We start from the raw sequence: 17259 nt of genomic DNA on the forward strand, positions 1-17259 counted from the left end.
AAAGCCATTAGGGAGCAGAAGAGGATTTATTCCCACGCTGGGAGAGCCGGGGGGTGGCCCCGGGTCCCGCAGAGCTCCCCAGGGAGGAGAGGTCCTGGGCTGGATGTGGCCCCTGGGGCCAGGGGACGCTGGACGCTGCTGCTGGGATGGGTGGATTGGGAGCAGCTTTAGGGGAATTTCTGCCATGCGAGTGGGGGGCAGCTGGGCTTTCGGCTGTTGGCATCCAGGATCCTACTGGCACCAGGATTGCCGGCTGTGCCGAGTGCTGGTGCAGGAAGCATCACCAGTCCTTGCCTTCCCCATCCCGGTTTTGGGGGCACCCAAAACACACTCCATCCCCAGCAACCAGGGGGGTCCCCTCAGCCACCACCACAAAGGAAGGACAAATTCAAACCCACCAGATCCCATGTCCCACCTTCCCCCCGAACTGCCCAATAACAGTGACGACAGTGCTAATAAAAAATCAATAACCATTTATTCGATACAGCTGTTTCATACATACAGTACAGGGAGCGCCTCGGCGCTGCTCGGCTGCTCGGAGCTGCTCGGACAGTACTCTCCAACTGAGGATTTGTCAATGATTAACAAAAGAACAGATCATCACAAATCGGGAGTTTATTATAAGATAGTTTACCGTTAAAACAATTTTATTTTTTGCAAATAAACACTTTTTAATATATATATTTATATATTTATATATATGGTTACAAGTGATAAATTGAAAATTTTTTTTTCCTTTTTTTTGGTTTTTTTTTCTGTTTTAATTTTTTCCCCAAAATACACTTATGCACTAATAACTGGCATCGACGAGAAACATTCGGATATGCCGTGGGATGGGTGTCACAAGGAGAGAAAGAAAAGAACAAAATGCTCCCAAGGTTCCTGGGGGTGAGAGCTGCTCCCGGCCCAGGCAGCTCCATCCACCATGGCCAGAGCTGGAGTGGCACAGCCAACCTAGCCAGGGCATGGTGTCAGTGCCAAGGGTTCCCCAGCCACGGCAGTCCCCGGCCCATCCAAGCTTTCCATGAGGTCTTCCCACAAGGTTGCAGTCCATCCCTGCTCCCATGGAGGTTTAGCCCTTTCCCTGGGGACATGGGTGATGGGATGGTGGGTTTCCCCAACAGTGGAGGTGTGGGACCACAGTGTTACTGTGCCCAGGGTGACAAAATCCCCAAATCCCACAGGTGATGGGATGGAAGGGGACAGGACACCTTGTCCCCCATCTGGTCCCGCAGCCTCTGCCTGTCCCTCTGGATAAAGGTGGTGGTTTCCCTTCTGGCACTGCCTCACTGGGAGCACCTGAAGGGGCACAATCTACTGGCCCCCAGCAATGCCACTGTGGTGTCACTCGGCCCTGCCCGCTCACCTGTTGTGGCACCTGCAGTTGCTGGTGATCCCAGCACTGCTCTGGAACCTTCCCTGGACAAGCAGGATGGTAAAGGATGTCTTATGGAGAAGGTGGGGGAAAACATGTTCCTCTCTGAGTGATGACTAGTGGGAAAAACATCTTTTTGGGGGGGGCGGGGGGAAATCCTGAAAATTTCACTTTCTCATAGAAATTCTTGCCTCACCACAGTGCTGGCCTCACTGGGCCCGTGAGTGCTCTGAAGATGGCAGGGACAGCCCCAGCACCAGGTCCACTGCTCCCACTGCCTGCCCTGAGACCCCAGATGGTCCCTGGGGTCCCCTCCAGGCTGGTGTCACTCTGTGAGGCCACTGCAGCTGTCCCCGCTCCTGTCCCTGCTCCTGCCAGACACTCTCATTATAAAAGCAGAGGTGGTTTTGATCCGGACCTCACGATGACCCCCTGAGCTGGCCCTTTCCCATGTCTACCCCACCCTGACTCCCAGGGCTCCCTGCCTATGGAGCACAGTGCTGCCTGTTAATTTAATCAATGCCAAGCCAATTAATTGCATGTTAATGAGAATGGAGTCCCAGGCCATGCCCAAGGGGAGACAGTGGGGATTGTGCGGTGACCATCCAAGCCAGCTGCCTGGGCTACCCAGACCTCCCCTCCCTAGGCCGGGGCATGGAGCTTTCCTGGGGGTTTCCCTCCATGGTAGGATGTGATTTTGGGATCCAGTGGCTCCCTCTACCCCTTCACAGAGATTTCAGTGCCAGGCCTACAGCTCTGCCCGTGCTCCCCTTTTTGCTGCTGCCTGGGAGCTGTTCCAAGCTGTCCTACAGCTCCCAAAGCTCTCCCCCTTCCCCAGGGAGGCAGGATCTACCCCAGTGACACCATCCAAACACAGATCCGATGAAGTGCAAGCAGAGACCAGGCTGAGCCGAAGTGACTAATTAAGCTTTCTCACTAATTGCCTTGAGGCCCGGCACAGCCAGCAATGCTCAGGCAGTTCCCTCAGCAGCAGGCACGTGCCCAGCTCGCTGGGCAATGCAGATGGTGGATCCAGGTGTTGCAGCTGTGGACAGAGCAGGAGCCCTGGCTCCCTGAGAAGCCACCCTGGCTTCAGCCACCACTGCCCCCCCTCCCCAGCTGGAATAACGTGCCAGTGGAGGATGTTAATTATGACTGAGCTGCTGCTCAATATCGAGCCTTTGGCGGGAGACACGGAGCAGTGAGGAAAGCGAGGACTGAGGTTTGAATTGATTAAAGCAAAAGCAGAAGCTCCCCCTCTGATGCCTCTTTCCTGGCTCTGCATAGGGGAAAAACCGAATTAAGGTTTTTTTTAATTGTGTTACTGAGAGAAAACGTGCCCGTTTCCCAAGGACCGAGGTAGCCTGGTTTTGTCTGGAGACGGGCACATCCCAGTCTGGGATGGCTCCCCCCGGGCTGGAGCGAGGTGTGATGACACTGTCAGCACAGAAGCAAAAAGCCCGGGGCAAGAGCACAAGCAGGGATGGCACCACAGGGGCCTGTCACCCCGAGGGGCATGGTCAGGGGCTCAGATGCATCTTTGGGAGCAGAGACTCCCCCCATGGTGGGTCCCGGCCCGAAAGGACAAAGGGAATGCGAGGTGCCCGGGAAGCAACTGGGATTGTCCTAAAGTAGGACCCGTGATTGTCTCTCGATGCTGCCCCCATCCCTGTCACACACCTCCTGTGGCCACAGCTGGGGAACCGAGACTTCGTTCCTCCCTCCTGGGTGATCGACATCTTCGGGATTGAGCAGAGGGATCCTGAACCACCCTTGGATGCCCCCAGGCCGGGGGGGTGGGGGGGACAGCTCGCTGGCTGCCATAGCCCCCTGACCCTGCCACTGCCTCGTGTCTCTGCCATCCCAGCACTCCATGCCCGGCAAACACAACCCAAGCACCGAGGCACAGCTCCCTCACTGCACCCCTGGTTCCATGGCTGCACTGCCACTCTCCACAGTGCGCACAGCATTCCCACAACTTCCCATTAAACCCTTTAACCTGACCCGTCCCAGAGCACCCCCCTCTGCTGCTCACACCTCCCACACCCCCAGCCCTGCTCCCCTCCTCTGCCTGTGCCTCGCACCACGCACACAAACCCTGCCAAGCCGCCGCCCCACGGAGCTGGTCCCTGCCCAACACGTTCCCCCCGACCTGCGGCCGCAGGAAAAGCGCTGCCAACTCCCCCTCTCATGCTGCTGCCGGACCCTCCGCCCGACCGGGTCAAACATCTTTGGAAACATCACCCTGGAGCTGGGAGGCCGCCGGACAGGTGGGCAGCTCCCGCCCTGGCACGGAGCCGCTGGGGGAGGGTCCCCGCCCACGGGACCCCGCTGCTATTGCACTTCTCTTTCGCTCAAGAGTCACCAGTTTGGCGCAGGGGAGGGGAATCACGGGCCGGGGGAGGCAGCGGACCCCACCGAGGGGTATGTACACGGGCAGGGGGTGAAGAACGTTCCAGCTTCCTTGATCCTGTTTGTTTTCCAGTGTGAAACAAGGTCCGTGATTTGTTTAAAGTGGTTAATTGATATTTTCTGTCTTTTTTTTTTTTTCTTTTTTCCTTTCTTTTTGTAAAAAGAGGGTGAGAGGAGGGTGGGGCAAGGGGAGGTGGGATGGGGAGGAGGGGACATAAAACTGGGAGAGACCCCCACCCTGTTACCCTGGGCTGTAAACGAATCCTCGGAGACGAGTCTCTGAGCTGCTCATTTCTCGGGCATCTTGCTGGCTCCTCCCTTCCGCTGGCTCGGGGGCTTGGGGACGAGCTCGTCCCCCTCGGGGCTGCCCCGGGAGCCTTCCCAGTGCTCGAGGGTTTTCTTGTGATTAGTCTTTGCTGCCACGCTCTCTCTGCCCTTCGGGGACATTTCTGGAGGCCTCTCCTTGGGTTTTCTCCCCCTTTTCTTCCCGTTTGTGCTTTTCTTTTTCTCCTCTTTGCTGGAAGAAAGCTGTTCCCTGTTTTTCTTTTTCCGGCTGGCCTCTGAGGAGGTTCGGAACCAGTTCTGTGTCCGTGGGGTGACACGGGGGTTAGTGACTGTCGGGGGGCAGGCACTGGCACCAGTACCAGCACCAGCACACACAACCCGAGCCTGGCCCACCCCTCACCCCACTGGCATCACCTCCCAGAGGTCAAACTGCTCAGCAGCTGCAATGAGCCTGGGGGTGTCAGGGACATCAAGGGGAATAGGGAGGAACCCCTCAGGCTGATTAGGAGCTGCCACTGTGCTCTGCTCTTAACAGACATGGATGGATGGATGGATGGATGGATGGATGGAAAGGGACATCCCAAGGATGTGTGTGTTGGAGCAGGGACCAGCCCAGTCCAGATGCAGCTCCTTCCTTACCTCCGAATGAGCCTTGATGATGTGGTACTTGACGCCACTCTCGGAGCTGAACTCCTTCTGGCACAGGAGGCAGCGGTACTTGCCCACTGAGTGGTCCCCCTGCAAGACACAGCAGCTCCTGCAGAGCTCAAAGTGCCCCAAGGGGTGGCCCTCCCCTGGCCCTGATGCTCCTGTGACCTCAAAGTGACACAAAATAAACACTCGTGTCTGAACCACCACATCTCTGCCAGCCTCGGTGCCAGGGCAGGAACTCACAGCCACATCCTCTCTCTGAGTTTCAGTCCATGCCACTCGTGCTGCTGTGTGTCCCCAACATCAGGTGATGGGGCCATCGCCCTGTGTCCTCGCTGTCAGCAGATCTATGATCCCCTGGGACTGAACCACCATTGGATTTATGTCCAGCACTCACCTAATTCTCCTGTTATATTGTCAGAGAGCCAGGGTGACTGCTGGATTCCTGTCAGCAGCGCCCTGGTGGGATGACGGATCTGCCGGCTCTGCCGCAGGTCACGGCACGCGGGAGATAATGTGCTCTCTATTGACGAGGGGGTTATGGATGGGCCCCTCTGGGCCATATATTTCCTCCCTGGGAATTTCTCCATAGCTGTAAATCCTGAGTTAGACGGGTCTCTCATTTCGGGAGAGGACAGGCCTGGCTTCAGGAATCCTTGTGCAAAATCATCCTGGTGCATCAATCCCCACTGAAGATGGGGTGCTGCCTGGGAGCGGCCTCTGCTCTTGCTAAGGCTTCATGTTTTGCAACCAGTTCTGCAGGATTTTACAGCGGGAATCACAGACCCGTTCTGGAGGGGCTGTGATTTATTTATGCCAAATTTGTTGGCACATGTATTCAAAGTAAATCCTCTCCCCTAAGGGGAAGAATCCTGCTGATGGCAGTGCAGGGTCACAGAGCAACTCCCCATTGCTGAGTCCCAATACCTGACCCCAGCTGTGCCAGATCCAGAGGGTGCAGCTCTGTGGTTCATGGAAATGTTCATGCAGATCCTGGCTGCTTCCTGTGCATGGAACCAGCCAGAAACCAGCTCCATTTTCTCTCAGAGAAGGAGCTGTCCCGGTCTTCTGTGTTTGCTCTTTTATCCTGCATAAATCCAGCTTCTCCTGCTGGATCCCTGCAGCCCATTTTCTAAATGATCTCATTAAGGGCTGCTGTTCCAGCTAGCGCTGGAAGAGTGCGGGAGTTGGTGTTTTTAATAACCACAGGGTACGTATTGGAGCTGCCTCCTGGAAGCTCTATTCAATGGAAGCTGCAGCTGGAAATGTTTCAGGGTATAAAGCTTTAGCAGCTCTTACTTGGTTCCAATTTGAGGGACCTACACTGAGCTCTTGATCCCTCCCCTGGGGCAGCTCCAGGGCACTGGAGCTCAGGGCTGCTCCATCCATCCAGTGGGAGGGCACTGGTCTCTGCACAACCAGCTGCCTCTTCCAGTCTCAGCCTATCCCAGAGGCACCACACCAGCATCCCTCCAGCTGGGCTTCCAGAGGGGCTGTAAGGCTGCCCAAATTGATGGAAGAAGACTCCTGATTCCCACCTGCCTCAGGACACATTCAGTTTCCAACACCCACCACCTTGGCTCTGAGCTGCTGTGGCTGACGCACATTTGTGTGAGGTGCTGGCCATGCTGGATAGCCAAGGGCTTGTGAATGATCCAGGGGCTGCAGGGACCAGCTGGGCAGGGGCTGCTGTGGGACAGGAGAACATGAAGCAGGAGGGCTTAGTCCCACTGCCGTGTCCCCGAGACACTTTGTGTGTCAGAAGTCTGGGTACTTGGGTGAGAAGTTTGTGTTGTGGCACCTTTTCTCTACAGCTGGAATGGCAGCCACATCCCCTCCAATCCATCTGCGCAGCTCGAGCCTCTCTGCCTCCATCTGCCTGGTGACAACTCACTGGGAGCAGCACTGCCAGCCAGCCCTCCAGCAGCCACCATCCTTTAACCTGTGCCATTGTCCCTTGGCTTGTTCCTTCCAAACCAGCTAGGGGGAAGAGAAAACCCAACACCAAAGCCACCTCTGAGAAAAGGGTGTAAAAGGCAGGACCTACCTTGTTGCAGTTGGCCAGGTGAGCTTTCAGCCCCGAGACACTGGAGTAAATGGCTTCACAGCACTGCAGGAAAAAACAAAGCAGGGTTAGACACGATCCCCCTCATCCCCTGCCTTCCTCTGAGCCGTGGCCAGGAGCCTGCTGAACCAGCACGGCCACCGGTCCAGGCTGAGCAGTGTGAGGTTAACGCTCTGCGAGGCGCCGAGGGCTCTGGTCACACGTTTCCCATTAGTGCTAATGGGAGTCATGTGCCCAAATCCCTCTACAACGGGCTGAAAAAACCTCTCCCCTAAATGTCTCCGTGGAAAACCTACATTTGTGAGCTGTCGGGAGGTCCTGCTGGGCTACAGGAGTTCTTGGAGCCACAGCAGAGGCTTAATGGAGGAGAGAAATCACCCAGGCAGCAGCATGACCAGTTTCTGAGCAATGTCTTTTCCAAGTGCCCGTGTATGACATTAATTAGCCAGCCCAGCTCCCCTGGCCTTGTGGGAACAGCCTCCTTCAGAACTCCCATTAGCAAGGCTTTGTTTGGGACGATAAATCCAGGCTCAGCACCAGGGTGGGGTTCACCTCTCTGTCAGCTCGGGCCAAGGCTGTATTTCACAGCGAGATGAGGCACACGCACCATGCCCTGAGGTCTGTGCTTGCCACAGGGCTTTAAAAAGCTTGGCTTAAATCTATCTTCGATTAACTCTGGGAAAAGCAGGTTCTCTGCATCAAAAGGCTGTGCGGGATGAGCAGCCTTCACCCTGTCGGGATCTTGGGAGCTTCCCAAATGCAGCTCCAGAGCCCAGATTGGGTAATGCTGCACCATCAGCCCAAGGGTGGCCCTGTCCCCAAGCCTGGTGAATCCCAAAGCTGGGACACACTTTCACCAGGCACCGCAGCAAGCTCAGGGAAAGGAGGTGAAATGAGGGTCTGAGCATCTCTATGATCAGCAGCCCAATGAGAACCATTTTTGGTGGGTTTCTGCCCCCAAAACCCCCCTTCCTCCTGCAGACTGAGTCCAGCCAGCCCATGGAAGAACAGACAATCCTTACGTTGTTGGGACAGTTGATGCGGCCCTTCTCCTTCACTTCGTTCTTCCAGTTTTCCAGCAGCCTGGGATTGAGCTTTGGAAGCCCTGGTCGGGTGTAATTGAGCTGTGAACAATAGCAGTCGATTAGCAGAGCTGCACACCCCAGCCCGGTCCTGCCTCTTCACACGGGTCTTGCCCCGCCCCAAAGTGAATCGGGGCTGAAAACTACTCTGGCTTTCCCCAGAAATGCCATTCTCCCCTCGGGCACTGCAGGCCAGGGAGGTGGTTCTGCCCACTGCCCTGCCACTGGCGAGGAGTCCGTGGCAAACAGGAGAGGAGAGGCTCCTGCTCCCGGGTCCATGCCCACAGGGCCAGGACTGGACCCGGCATTTTCGGTGCATGGTGTCAGCACAGCCCTTCTGCCATGTTTTATAACCAGGGGAATAAACAACCCTGCACACTGGGCAGAGGGGCCCAGCCTCCATGGCTGCCTTCCATGGATGAATGGGCACAACCCGTTAAACAATGAACGGCTCTTGTGTCTCTGCCTCTCCTTCTGGCAGGGCTGGTCCTTCCAAGTGCTTTTAATTAGCGCTTTATTAGCGACTTTGAGGGTTAGCATAGCAGGCCGGCCCTCTCAACTCCAGTTCTGCGTGTTCAGCACAAGCCCAGGCAGCTGTGGAAGCTTCAGGCAGCTTCAGGCATCTCCGGGCCTCCCAGCCACTGTTCCTGGCCCTACCTGCAGGGCTGGTCCCTGCCTGACACTGAGCCACTGTGCCAATGTGCAGGGGACACTGGGCTGCACAACCATGCCAGCACAACTCCCAGCCCAGCCTGGTGAGCTCTGCTATAGCCAGTGGATGTTGTTTGGTCCCAAACTTGCCCTGAGTGGGAGCAGTGCTGGGTGAGCCCACAGACGGCACGGTGCACGTGTGGGTACGTGAGAACATGCCACTCTCCATGGGCACCTCCGAGCATGGGACACAACTGCATCCCTGCATCCATGCTGGATGGAGAGGATGCATGACCAAAAGGTGCTTGCAGAGGTGCAAAGGCTCGCAGAGGGCCGAACAGCCCCTGAGGACCTGGAGCTGGCAGTTTGGAGGCAGCAGGAAGCTGGCTGGATTTCTTTTCCAGCTGTAACTTTTCCTGAACATGCTGATAAAGCTGCGAATCTGCCTTTGTCCAGCTCCCCCCAGCTGTTCCCAAACCCCCCTGCAAAGGGAAGCTCGTTGTAGAAGGCTCAGGTGCCAGCTATTCCTTTCCACTCAAATTGAAGTGATCCATGTGCCCCTGCAGCCTTCCCCCGGCACGTGGCGGGGCACGGCCGGGTCAGGGAGCACTGGGCTCCATGTGAGGGGCAGGGGCACAGGGCCTTGCGAAATGGCGCCGTGAGCCCTGGTACGGACGGATGTGGATGTGGAAAACTCCCCCGAGCCCCAGCATGCTGCAATTCTGTCGTGCTTCGCGGCTGGGGGAGATGCCAGCAGAGCTCTTTGAAGCTCTGGGATGGTGCATCTACCAAGAGCTTGGTCCCCAGCCCAGGGAAGGCAATGCCACCTCCAGGGGAGAACACAGGAGTCCCTTTTTGCCATTGATACCGAGAGCCAGGATGCCAAAAGGCCTCCATAATTAAAACCCAATCAATCCCATGAATGAGCAAACATTAACGGTAACCGCACACAGCCCCAGCAACAACCTCTCCCTCGCGCATCCCTGGGGAGGAGGCAAGGGGGGATGTTCAGAGATGTGGACTCTGCTGCTCTGCTTTCCCACTCCAGAGAAAAATCCCTCCCTGCTCTCCTCCAACAGTCCTGCACAATAACATGCAAATCCCATGTCTTCCCAGGGCGCTGTGGTTCTGGGAATGTCAAAGTCATCTTTATGTCTCTATTAAGAGGGAGCCCCAGGCATGGAATATTTTATATTTTTTTTTTCTTTTCCATTTATTTTCCTCAAACAGCCTGTAAGTGAAAATTTTCATGGCCAAATCATTAAACGACTACAACTGGTTTTGGCTGCAGCCCATCTCTTCTGAACAGTCGAAGGATGCTGGGCTGGGAAGGTTTGTTTCCTTTGACTGACGGTTTTATTTAATTAACTTTCTTATTTCAATCCTCTCTGCTCCCTCGACAGCTCTCCCCTTCCCCAAAATATATCGCAGTAAATAAGAACCATGCGGGATGTCTCAGCCAGCGAGCGCCCCTGAAGCCTCACCCAGGTCCCCAGCACAAGGCACAGTTCTCTCTTCTTCCTGTGGAGGTTGTGGATGATGCCATGAAGGCAAAACGCACCTAGGGGTGCTGGCCAGCAGCCAGGTCCCACAGGAGGGTCACACCATGCCGGCTCTGCCGAGCAAGGGGAGGAAGGATGGACTTGGCCCCGCAGCTGGAGCTGGGATCCGGTTTGGCCCCCAGTGGCATGAGTCTGCAGGGCTCAGGCTGGCTCCTGCCTGGATTGCAGGGCCATTGTTTTGGGGGACAAACCCAAGCCAGCCTCTTCTGCTCTGGAATTTATCCTGGTTCCAGTATAAACCTCAAGCCTGGAGATGACTTTTCCCCTTTAGCTTTGACTGGCCTATGGCCTATGGCTGCCCTTTGCTCCAGATCCCTGGCACACCACGGCAGCAGGCTCCATGGGGATGTGCAGACTTCATGGCTGCCCCTACTGACACTGAGACCCTGAGCCATGGGGAGGGAAATGGAGTGTCCATGTATCCCACAGTGGAGCTCTACATCCCTCCCTGTGAGCCCATCACAACCTCCAGCACCTTGAAGCAAGGAACCCCACCTCAAGCTCTACCAAGAAAGCATCACACTCTGAAACAGTGGGATTTCCACAGCATTTTCTCCCCTTCTGCCTCTTAGATGCCTCTTCCCCCTGCTTGAGGAGGTTGTTCCTCATCTCCCACTATACCCCAGAGCCCACTGCCGTGAGCTGGGAACCTGCAGCCTTCAAGGCTGCTCATGGGCAAGCGACGGCCCCAGCAAAGGCCAGAGGAGGGTCAGCATCATCTTCGCAGAGCTTCTGGAGAGGGGATTTTTCCCAGAAAAGCAGCAGGGGTGTGCCCTTCCCCATCTGACATCCCCAGCAAGCGGCTGTTGTGAAACACCCCATCTGTTTCAGCTTATCTGGAGGCAAATAAAGATCGGAGCGAGAAAATAAGACTCCAGTGTATATTTAGAAATGCTGGATTTGGTTAGCGCAGACCGAAGGCAGCGCAGGGCCTGGGATCGAGCAGCAATCGTTTATTCTGATGCCATTGCTTTGGTGTGAAGGAATCCATCCTCCCGGGGAAAGGCGAACGCATCCCACCACAGGCCACCAAGGGGATCCAAACCCAGCATCCCTCTCACCGGCTGGGACCAGCTGCCATGTGGCCACAGCACAGGGGCTGCACTGGGGCTGTTCCTGCCGTGGGGCTGCGAACCTTCGTATCCCACGGGCTTGATGAGGAGCTGTGCCTTCCCCTGGGAAAACGTTCTGCTGCCTGGAAAAGGGATGGAGAGGGGTGGCTTTCTTCATCAGCTTCCTCAAAATCCACACTGACTGCTGGGACCATGGTGGGGAACTGGAGAGTTCAGGGATGGAGCTTGTCCTGTGCTGCAGCAAGTTTAGGTGTATCCATCCACCACTGGTTACAGATCAGAGCTGGGAAGCATCTCTCTCTCTGGAATCCTGGAAATCCCTAGGGCTTGCTGAAAAGGTGAAGGAGCTGCTGCAATCTGCTGCTGCTCCCTGACATCCCACTTCTCTCCATGTCCAGTACGGGGTCTGCAGGCCCAGCAGTGTACCCCCAGTGGCTGGGTATGGCTCAGTGGGAAAAAGAGGAGGTGGCGTGGTGGCTCTTCTGGGACTTCCATCGGTTCCCACCAGTCCCAGTGCCCTGGTCATGGTGAACTGGTGTTTATCTTCCTGCTGCTCCAGTGGCTCTGGGCTGTCAGCTCCTTCAGGGACAGCCACCACACATGCTCGGCAAGGAGGTGACATGGGGATGCTGCTGGCTGCTCTGAGCCCCCCATGTGGCACAAGGCCGTCCCACAGGCAGTTCTGAGGGCAGCTCTGTTTTGGGGCTGTAATGAGGTCAAATTGGGCACTTGCTGGGAGGTTTTTTCCTACACCCTGAACTGAACTAACTTGTAAAGGCAGAGCGGTCGTGAGCAATGCAAGCCGTGGCTGAGCAGAGCAGCTCAGAGTGTGCTGAAGTCAGCAAGCTCCCACCAGCCTCCCCGGGCAGAACCTGCCTCCCACCTCCTCCCAGCATCGCTCGTCAAGAAAAAATGTCATAGACTGAACAGATTATAAAGTGTTGTCAAGGGAACGTGACAGTCACTGCAAGACGTACCCACAGGCACACGCACAGCTATGTATGGATTCACCCACTGCACTGACTTCCTCCAAAATCCATCTGGGATTTCATGCAGAGCCTGAGGTCTCTTGATTCTCCAACCCAAGAGCCTTGTTTTGCCATCTGGGAGCTGATCCAATTCCCCCCTTGCCCATCTTCAATGCAAAACTGCTTCTGCCAACCTCACAGCAATTCTTTGCTTTTTAGCACTGAGATGGGACTCAGTTAAACAATCAGACTCTGAACACAAGAAACGTCTCATTAAAAAACCCACCAGCACTTCATGGAGCAATTACGCCGGTGTTGAGACCTTTACAATGCCTTTGTATGTCAGCCTGAGCATGTGGCCCTTGTCCTGGCCTGGGGTCCTGCCTGCTCTCTCAACTCAAAAAGAAAATACTCAAAGTCCTGAGTAAAGGGAACAATTCCAAGAGGAAAGAGAAGAATGCAAGAGCTGAGACTGGAGAGGGGAGAAGAGAGCAGCACACCTCTTCTCCCGCAGTATCTGAAATGAAACAGCTACTTTGGGCTTGGTTTTTTTATGTTATTAATGCATTGCAGCTGAAGACATCTGGAAAACAACAATGGCAACACCAAGCACTAGGGAAATAAAATGTTTGCAAGCAGTTCTGGCCCTAAAACACCCAGCTCTGCCCCAAGGTGGATGGCAGTGCTGTAGCTGGGTCCCCTTCTGTGCCAGTGCCTCACTGGGGTGCCAAGGAGGGTAAAGAAGCTGCTGGTTTGTTCCTGTGCTGGTTTTCCAGCTGCCCACCATGTGTAGACCAGAGCTGAGCCAGGCTGAGCTCTTCTGAGTCTCTGCAGAACCATGGTGGCACTTCTGCTGAGCACACACAGGTGCCAGGACAGCATGGGACACACTGTGGGAGCAGGAAGGCATATTGGCCCAAGGCTGCTGTCCTGCCACCCCTTTTCCTGACGTGAGCCACATCACTTCTCCAAGCTGGCTCTGAGACTTGGGCTGTTCTCATGGCTTGGGCTAAGTCCTCTGGGGTGGGACTATTCACACTCTCCTGATGTCCTCTCATCCTCACTCCCATCTTTGCAACATGCCCAATATCTTGCCAGGGTGAATTTCAGAGCACTGGGCAAGAGATGCCCAACTGTTCAGAGCAGGGAACAGGCCTGGCACATAACTGCAGAGTCACCTGCTCAGGAAACAGGCTGCAGCTCATGCAGAGACTTGCAGGAGAGCTCTGCATTGAGTCCTGGCAAACAAAAAAACTCCCGTTCCCTCTCTTTTTTCCCCTTTGCACTGAAAAGGTTTATGATTTACTGCTGCTTCATTCCTTTTACAGTCCAGAAGGAGCATACCTGGAGGGAATTTCAGCTTTAGTACACTCCCATGAATAATCACCTCCTCCCACAGCCAGAAGGGAAGTTTGGTTTACCATGTACTCACTCCAATGCCTACAAAAAGCTCAAGCCTGCTGGGGCCCTGTGCAAACCCCACAGCATTGGGCCACGAGTGCACTGCTGCTGGATCCTGCAGGGCTCAGCCCTGTCTCCACTCTCTGCCTTCCTCTGCTCCCAGCAGCACTGCTCTGGGATGCTGCAGGCTCTTTATCTCCAGGAAAGCATCTCCCAGAAGTTAAGGAAGAGACATGGAAGGGAGGGAATTCTGCCTGGGGCATCTTTGCTCTCTGACAGTGCAAGGGAGGAGGTTTCAGATCCGATCTGCTCTCTTCACGTGCTCCTCCTGGCTGCCAGCCTCTACTTCCCTGCTCAGCATGGACCAGAACCGACCTCCCTCCCCAACACTCGGGGCCAGACCCTGGTCTCTCCACAGTGCACCACCTCTTCCTCCAAAGGGCACAGCTGCCTGCTGCTGGGAGCCTCCAGACCACAGCGCCTCAGCCTGTGCTGGGTGGGCTCTTCAGCAATAAATCTGCCATCACAGCTAATTAATTTAAGACACAGCAAGTGAGACATGTGAGGGCCTCAACCAGCTGGGGCCAGGCTGGAATCCTGGAATCTCTGTGTACAGCTGGGGCCAGGCTAGAATCCCAGGATCTCTGTGTACAGTGAGAACTAAAGACTGCTCACCCGCTTTGTTTCAGGCACCAGGTCATCCTTCATCCTCCGCTTGGTCCAATCCCTGGCCAGCTCGTCCTCTGCTATCTCCTGGAGGTGGAAGACGGCTACTTGGGCCGATGTCCGACGGATGCGGCCGCTCGGGGTCCTCTCAAAATCTTCTACGGGACCAGGCTCTGGCTTCACCTCTGGCTCCTCTGGAGGCTGCAAGAGAGACAGAGTCAGGAAGGGCATGACGAGAGAACAGGCGAGCTCTCTGGCCCCGGGATGGGGATGCTGGGATTTGGGCTGTGTGTTTCCACACTTGCTTTGGGCCTCTGCACTGGAGCATGGGAGCAAAGGGAGTATCCGCCTCCCTCAGCCCAGCAGTAGCCATAGACTGTGTCCCTCCATGCTCCCATGTGTATAAATATCTCCTGTTATTAGAGTTAGGGAGTGATTAGTGTCGGATGCACTGCCAGTAGGGATCAACAGAACAGAAAGGGATGCTCCCCAGGGACAGATCCTGCCACCCCGGCGCTGGCAAGCAGTCGGTGTTTGTGAGGGAGCAGCCTGAGGTCTGGTTTTTTTTCCTGCAGAGCACGGATGCAGGGTGGGCTGGAGCACAGCCCTGTGGGCACTGGGGAAAGGGAATGCTGCTGACCACTCCCATAAACAGCATTTTTGGAGGGGTGGAAGAGGGTGTACCCTGTTCCCCCTGACACTGCATGGTACAACACATGTGCATGGTGATTTGAGGGAGAAAACAACACCGGCCCGACGTCTGCACCTGCCTTGCCCGGCCCGGCCCTGCCCGGCTCTGTCCTGCCCACGGGCTCCGCAGCTCTGCAGTCCCCCCCGGGGGGGGATGGCCCCGCTCCTCGGGCTGCGGAGGCGTCCGGGGGGCTCACCGAGGCCGTGTGTTCTGACCGCACATGATAGTCGTGGCCAGCCTTGGATTTGTACTTCTTGCCACAGTGTGGGCAGCTGAACACAGGCTTATCGGCCTCGGCAAGCTGCTTCCCACACCGCTTCTGGTGGTACTGGTAGCCCATCAGGCTGGAGAAGTTGGCCACGCAACCCTGTGGAGATGGGGAGAAGGGGAGGGTTAAGGAGGGCTGGGGCTTCACGTGCCCGTGTTGAAAAGGTTGGGGTGCCGTTTCTCCAGGGAGGAACATTCCCGAGGAGCCCACTCCAAAGAGCAGCTCTTCCAGCCCATCCCATCCGAGTGTTGGAGAATTTGACAGTCCCCAAAGAGCCATGCACAGGCAGGACAGTGCCCTGGAGGGATGGGAGGAGCAGTCCCTGCCCCTGGCACTCTCTGCCCCAACACACGGATAGAGCTCTCTGGACAGACACACACAGCAGGCAGCAGGAGGGGAAGGCACTGGGGAGGCACTGCCTGCATGGAGAGCAAAGCACCCACGGGACAAACCTCTGCCAACGCCTCCCTTACCTGTTCGTGACTTGTCTGCAACCAGCTTGGCTCTGGTTTTGGTGTGGTTTGGTTTGGTTTTACGCTGTGCCCAGGACAGGCTGTGCTCCTTCCTGAGCTCAGGAGGCAGAACCTGCCCTCCAGAGCTCCCCAGTCTGCCCTGTGCCCACCCTCCTGCCGGGCTGTCCCGTTGCTGGAGTGCACAGAGCCAGTGGGACAGGGATTGGGATGGCTGAGCTAAGGTGGAAACATCGAGCACTTGCCAAGGGATGCCTGGAGAGTACATGTCCCCCTCTGCATGGGACTCACTCCTTCCACCTTTTCACAGAACGAGAAACAAGAATTGTTCTCGTACCTCATTGGGGCATTTCAGTTTTCCCATCTGCTTTAGCACTTTCCTCAGCCTTTCCCGCTCTTCCTGTTCACCAAGTCCAGCGGTTTCCACAGGAACAGGCTGGAAACAAGGAAGTAACAGAAGCGACAGAGTCAACCATTTACTCATGTCCTCTGTGCCAGGAGTGGATGGAAAGCCCCTGCCTTGCAGGGAGCTGCCCTGGGCTAGAGGGAACCTCTCATTAGGAGAGCTGGATCTCCCACTGCTTCGTTGTTATGTGCTGGATCTGCTCATGTCTTTCCTGTGATTACACCTAAAGGCCCAGCTGAGAAACGCAGGAGCAGTTCCTGCACAGAGGATTCACCAGCAAGACTGAAGAGCAGGAGATTAAGGCACAGGTAAAAGACAAGTCACAACTGGTAAGCCCGGGACACGTAGAAATGTAGTTATGCCTTGCCATGGTATCTCAGAGATGTACAAAACCAGACTTTTAGAACAGCATCTACACTAGCGCCTGCAAAATTTTATTCATGATAAATTTTGTGGCTGCTTCTCCCATGCACAGTGGAGAGCTAAAGACCAGATTTTGAGATTCGTGCAAGGCAGAACCCATCAGTCGTGGATTTGCAGGCACAGTTTTGGAGGCAGAGCTTTGCCACTCAAAATCTGCCTCACGGTACTCACCGGATCTTCCCCCATGCTGGGATCTGAAATCCTGTTTTATTTTTTCAGTCCTCTGCTCTATTTATCAGTATCAATATGAGCCTAACTCACTACCTGGGAAGGAAATGCTTTCCTTGGCAGGAAGGGGGAAGACCACCATCCAGGCTGAGCAGTGTGTGAAATGCTGCAAAGGTGGATCCCTCCTTTACAAAGACCATAGAAAGAGGACTTTTGATGGATGGCTTCATCCATCACCTGCATGGAGAAAGGAGGCAGAAGACAAGCACAGCCCAGCTCCCTTACCTTGCTGACGTGTTCAGCCATGGTGTGGTAATTCAGCCCAGCTTTGGACTTGAACTGTTTTTTGCAGTGCTGACACTTCAAGGCATCCTGCAGCTGAAGGAATTAAAGGCAAGTCACCAGAGAGGCCACATCCTTCCAAGTGCTGCTGCTGCTGGTGGTCAATAACCCCATGGGTGGCTGTTGCTGCAGCAGTACGCAGTGGTGGGACCCAGCAGGCAACACAGCATCCCTGTTTCCTATCCCAGTCCCTGCCTGCAGCTCAGAGCTTTCTCTCTGTTGTCCTGGATATTGTTATCAAACCCACATGCCCCAATTTTTGGAAAACATTCCATTTTGGATTTAGATTTAAAGCCTCAC

The 17259-nt window shown here is 55.4% G+C and overlaps 1 protein-coding gene across 7 annotated transcripts in view; it reads right to left on the reverse strand.

The window, feature by feature from the left end:
* Window positions 1-453: 453 nt before the first annotated feature.
* ZNF512B (zinc finger protein 512B) overlaps window positions 454-17259 on the reverse strand; it is a 30154-nt gene continuing 13348 nt past the window's right edge. For 3 of the 7 annotated variants that reach the window (XM_039563691.1, XM_039563694.1, XM_039563695.1), the window contains exons 10-17: window positions 16903-16995; window positions 15958-16056; window positions 14962-15249; window positions 14201-14392; window positions 7811-7912; window positions 6771-6833; window positions 4712-4810; window positions 454-4369 (exon numbers count right to left, since the gene is read on the reverse strand). In XM_039563691.1, the coding sequence (XP_039419625.1) occupies window positions 4076-4369; window positions 4712-4810; window positions 6771-6833; window positions 7811-7912; window positions 14201-14392; window positions 14962-15249; window positions 15958-16056; window positions 16903-16995 (1230 nt within the window). In that variant the 3' untranslated portion in view covers window positions 454-4075. Of the gene's footprint in view, window positions 4370-4711; window positions 4811-6770; window positions 6834-7810; window positions 7913-10950; window positions 11279-14200; window positions 14393-14961; window positions 15250-15957; window positions 16057-16902; window positions 16996-17259 lie in introns of those variants that run through there. The other 4 variants (XM_039563692.1, XM_039563696.1, XM_039563693.1 and 1 more) reach the window with 3 other exon arrangements.

The sequence above is a fragment of the Corvus cornix genome, chromosome 20 (genome assembly GCF_000738735.6).
Source record: "Corvus cornix cornix isolate S_Up_H32 chromosome 20, ASM73873v5, whole genome shotgun sequence".
NCBI classification, from domain to species: Eukaryota; Metazoa; Chordata; class Aves; order Passeriformes; family Corvidae; genus Corvus; species Corvus cornix.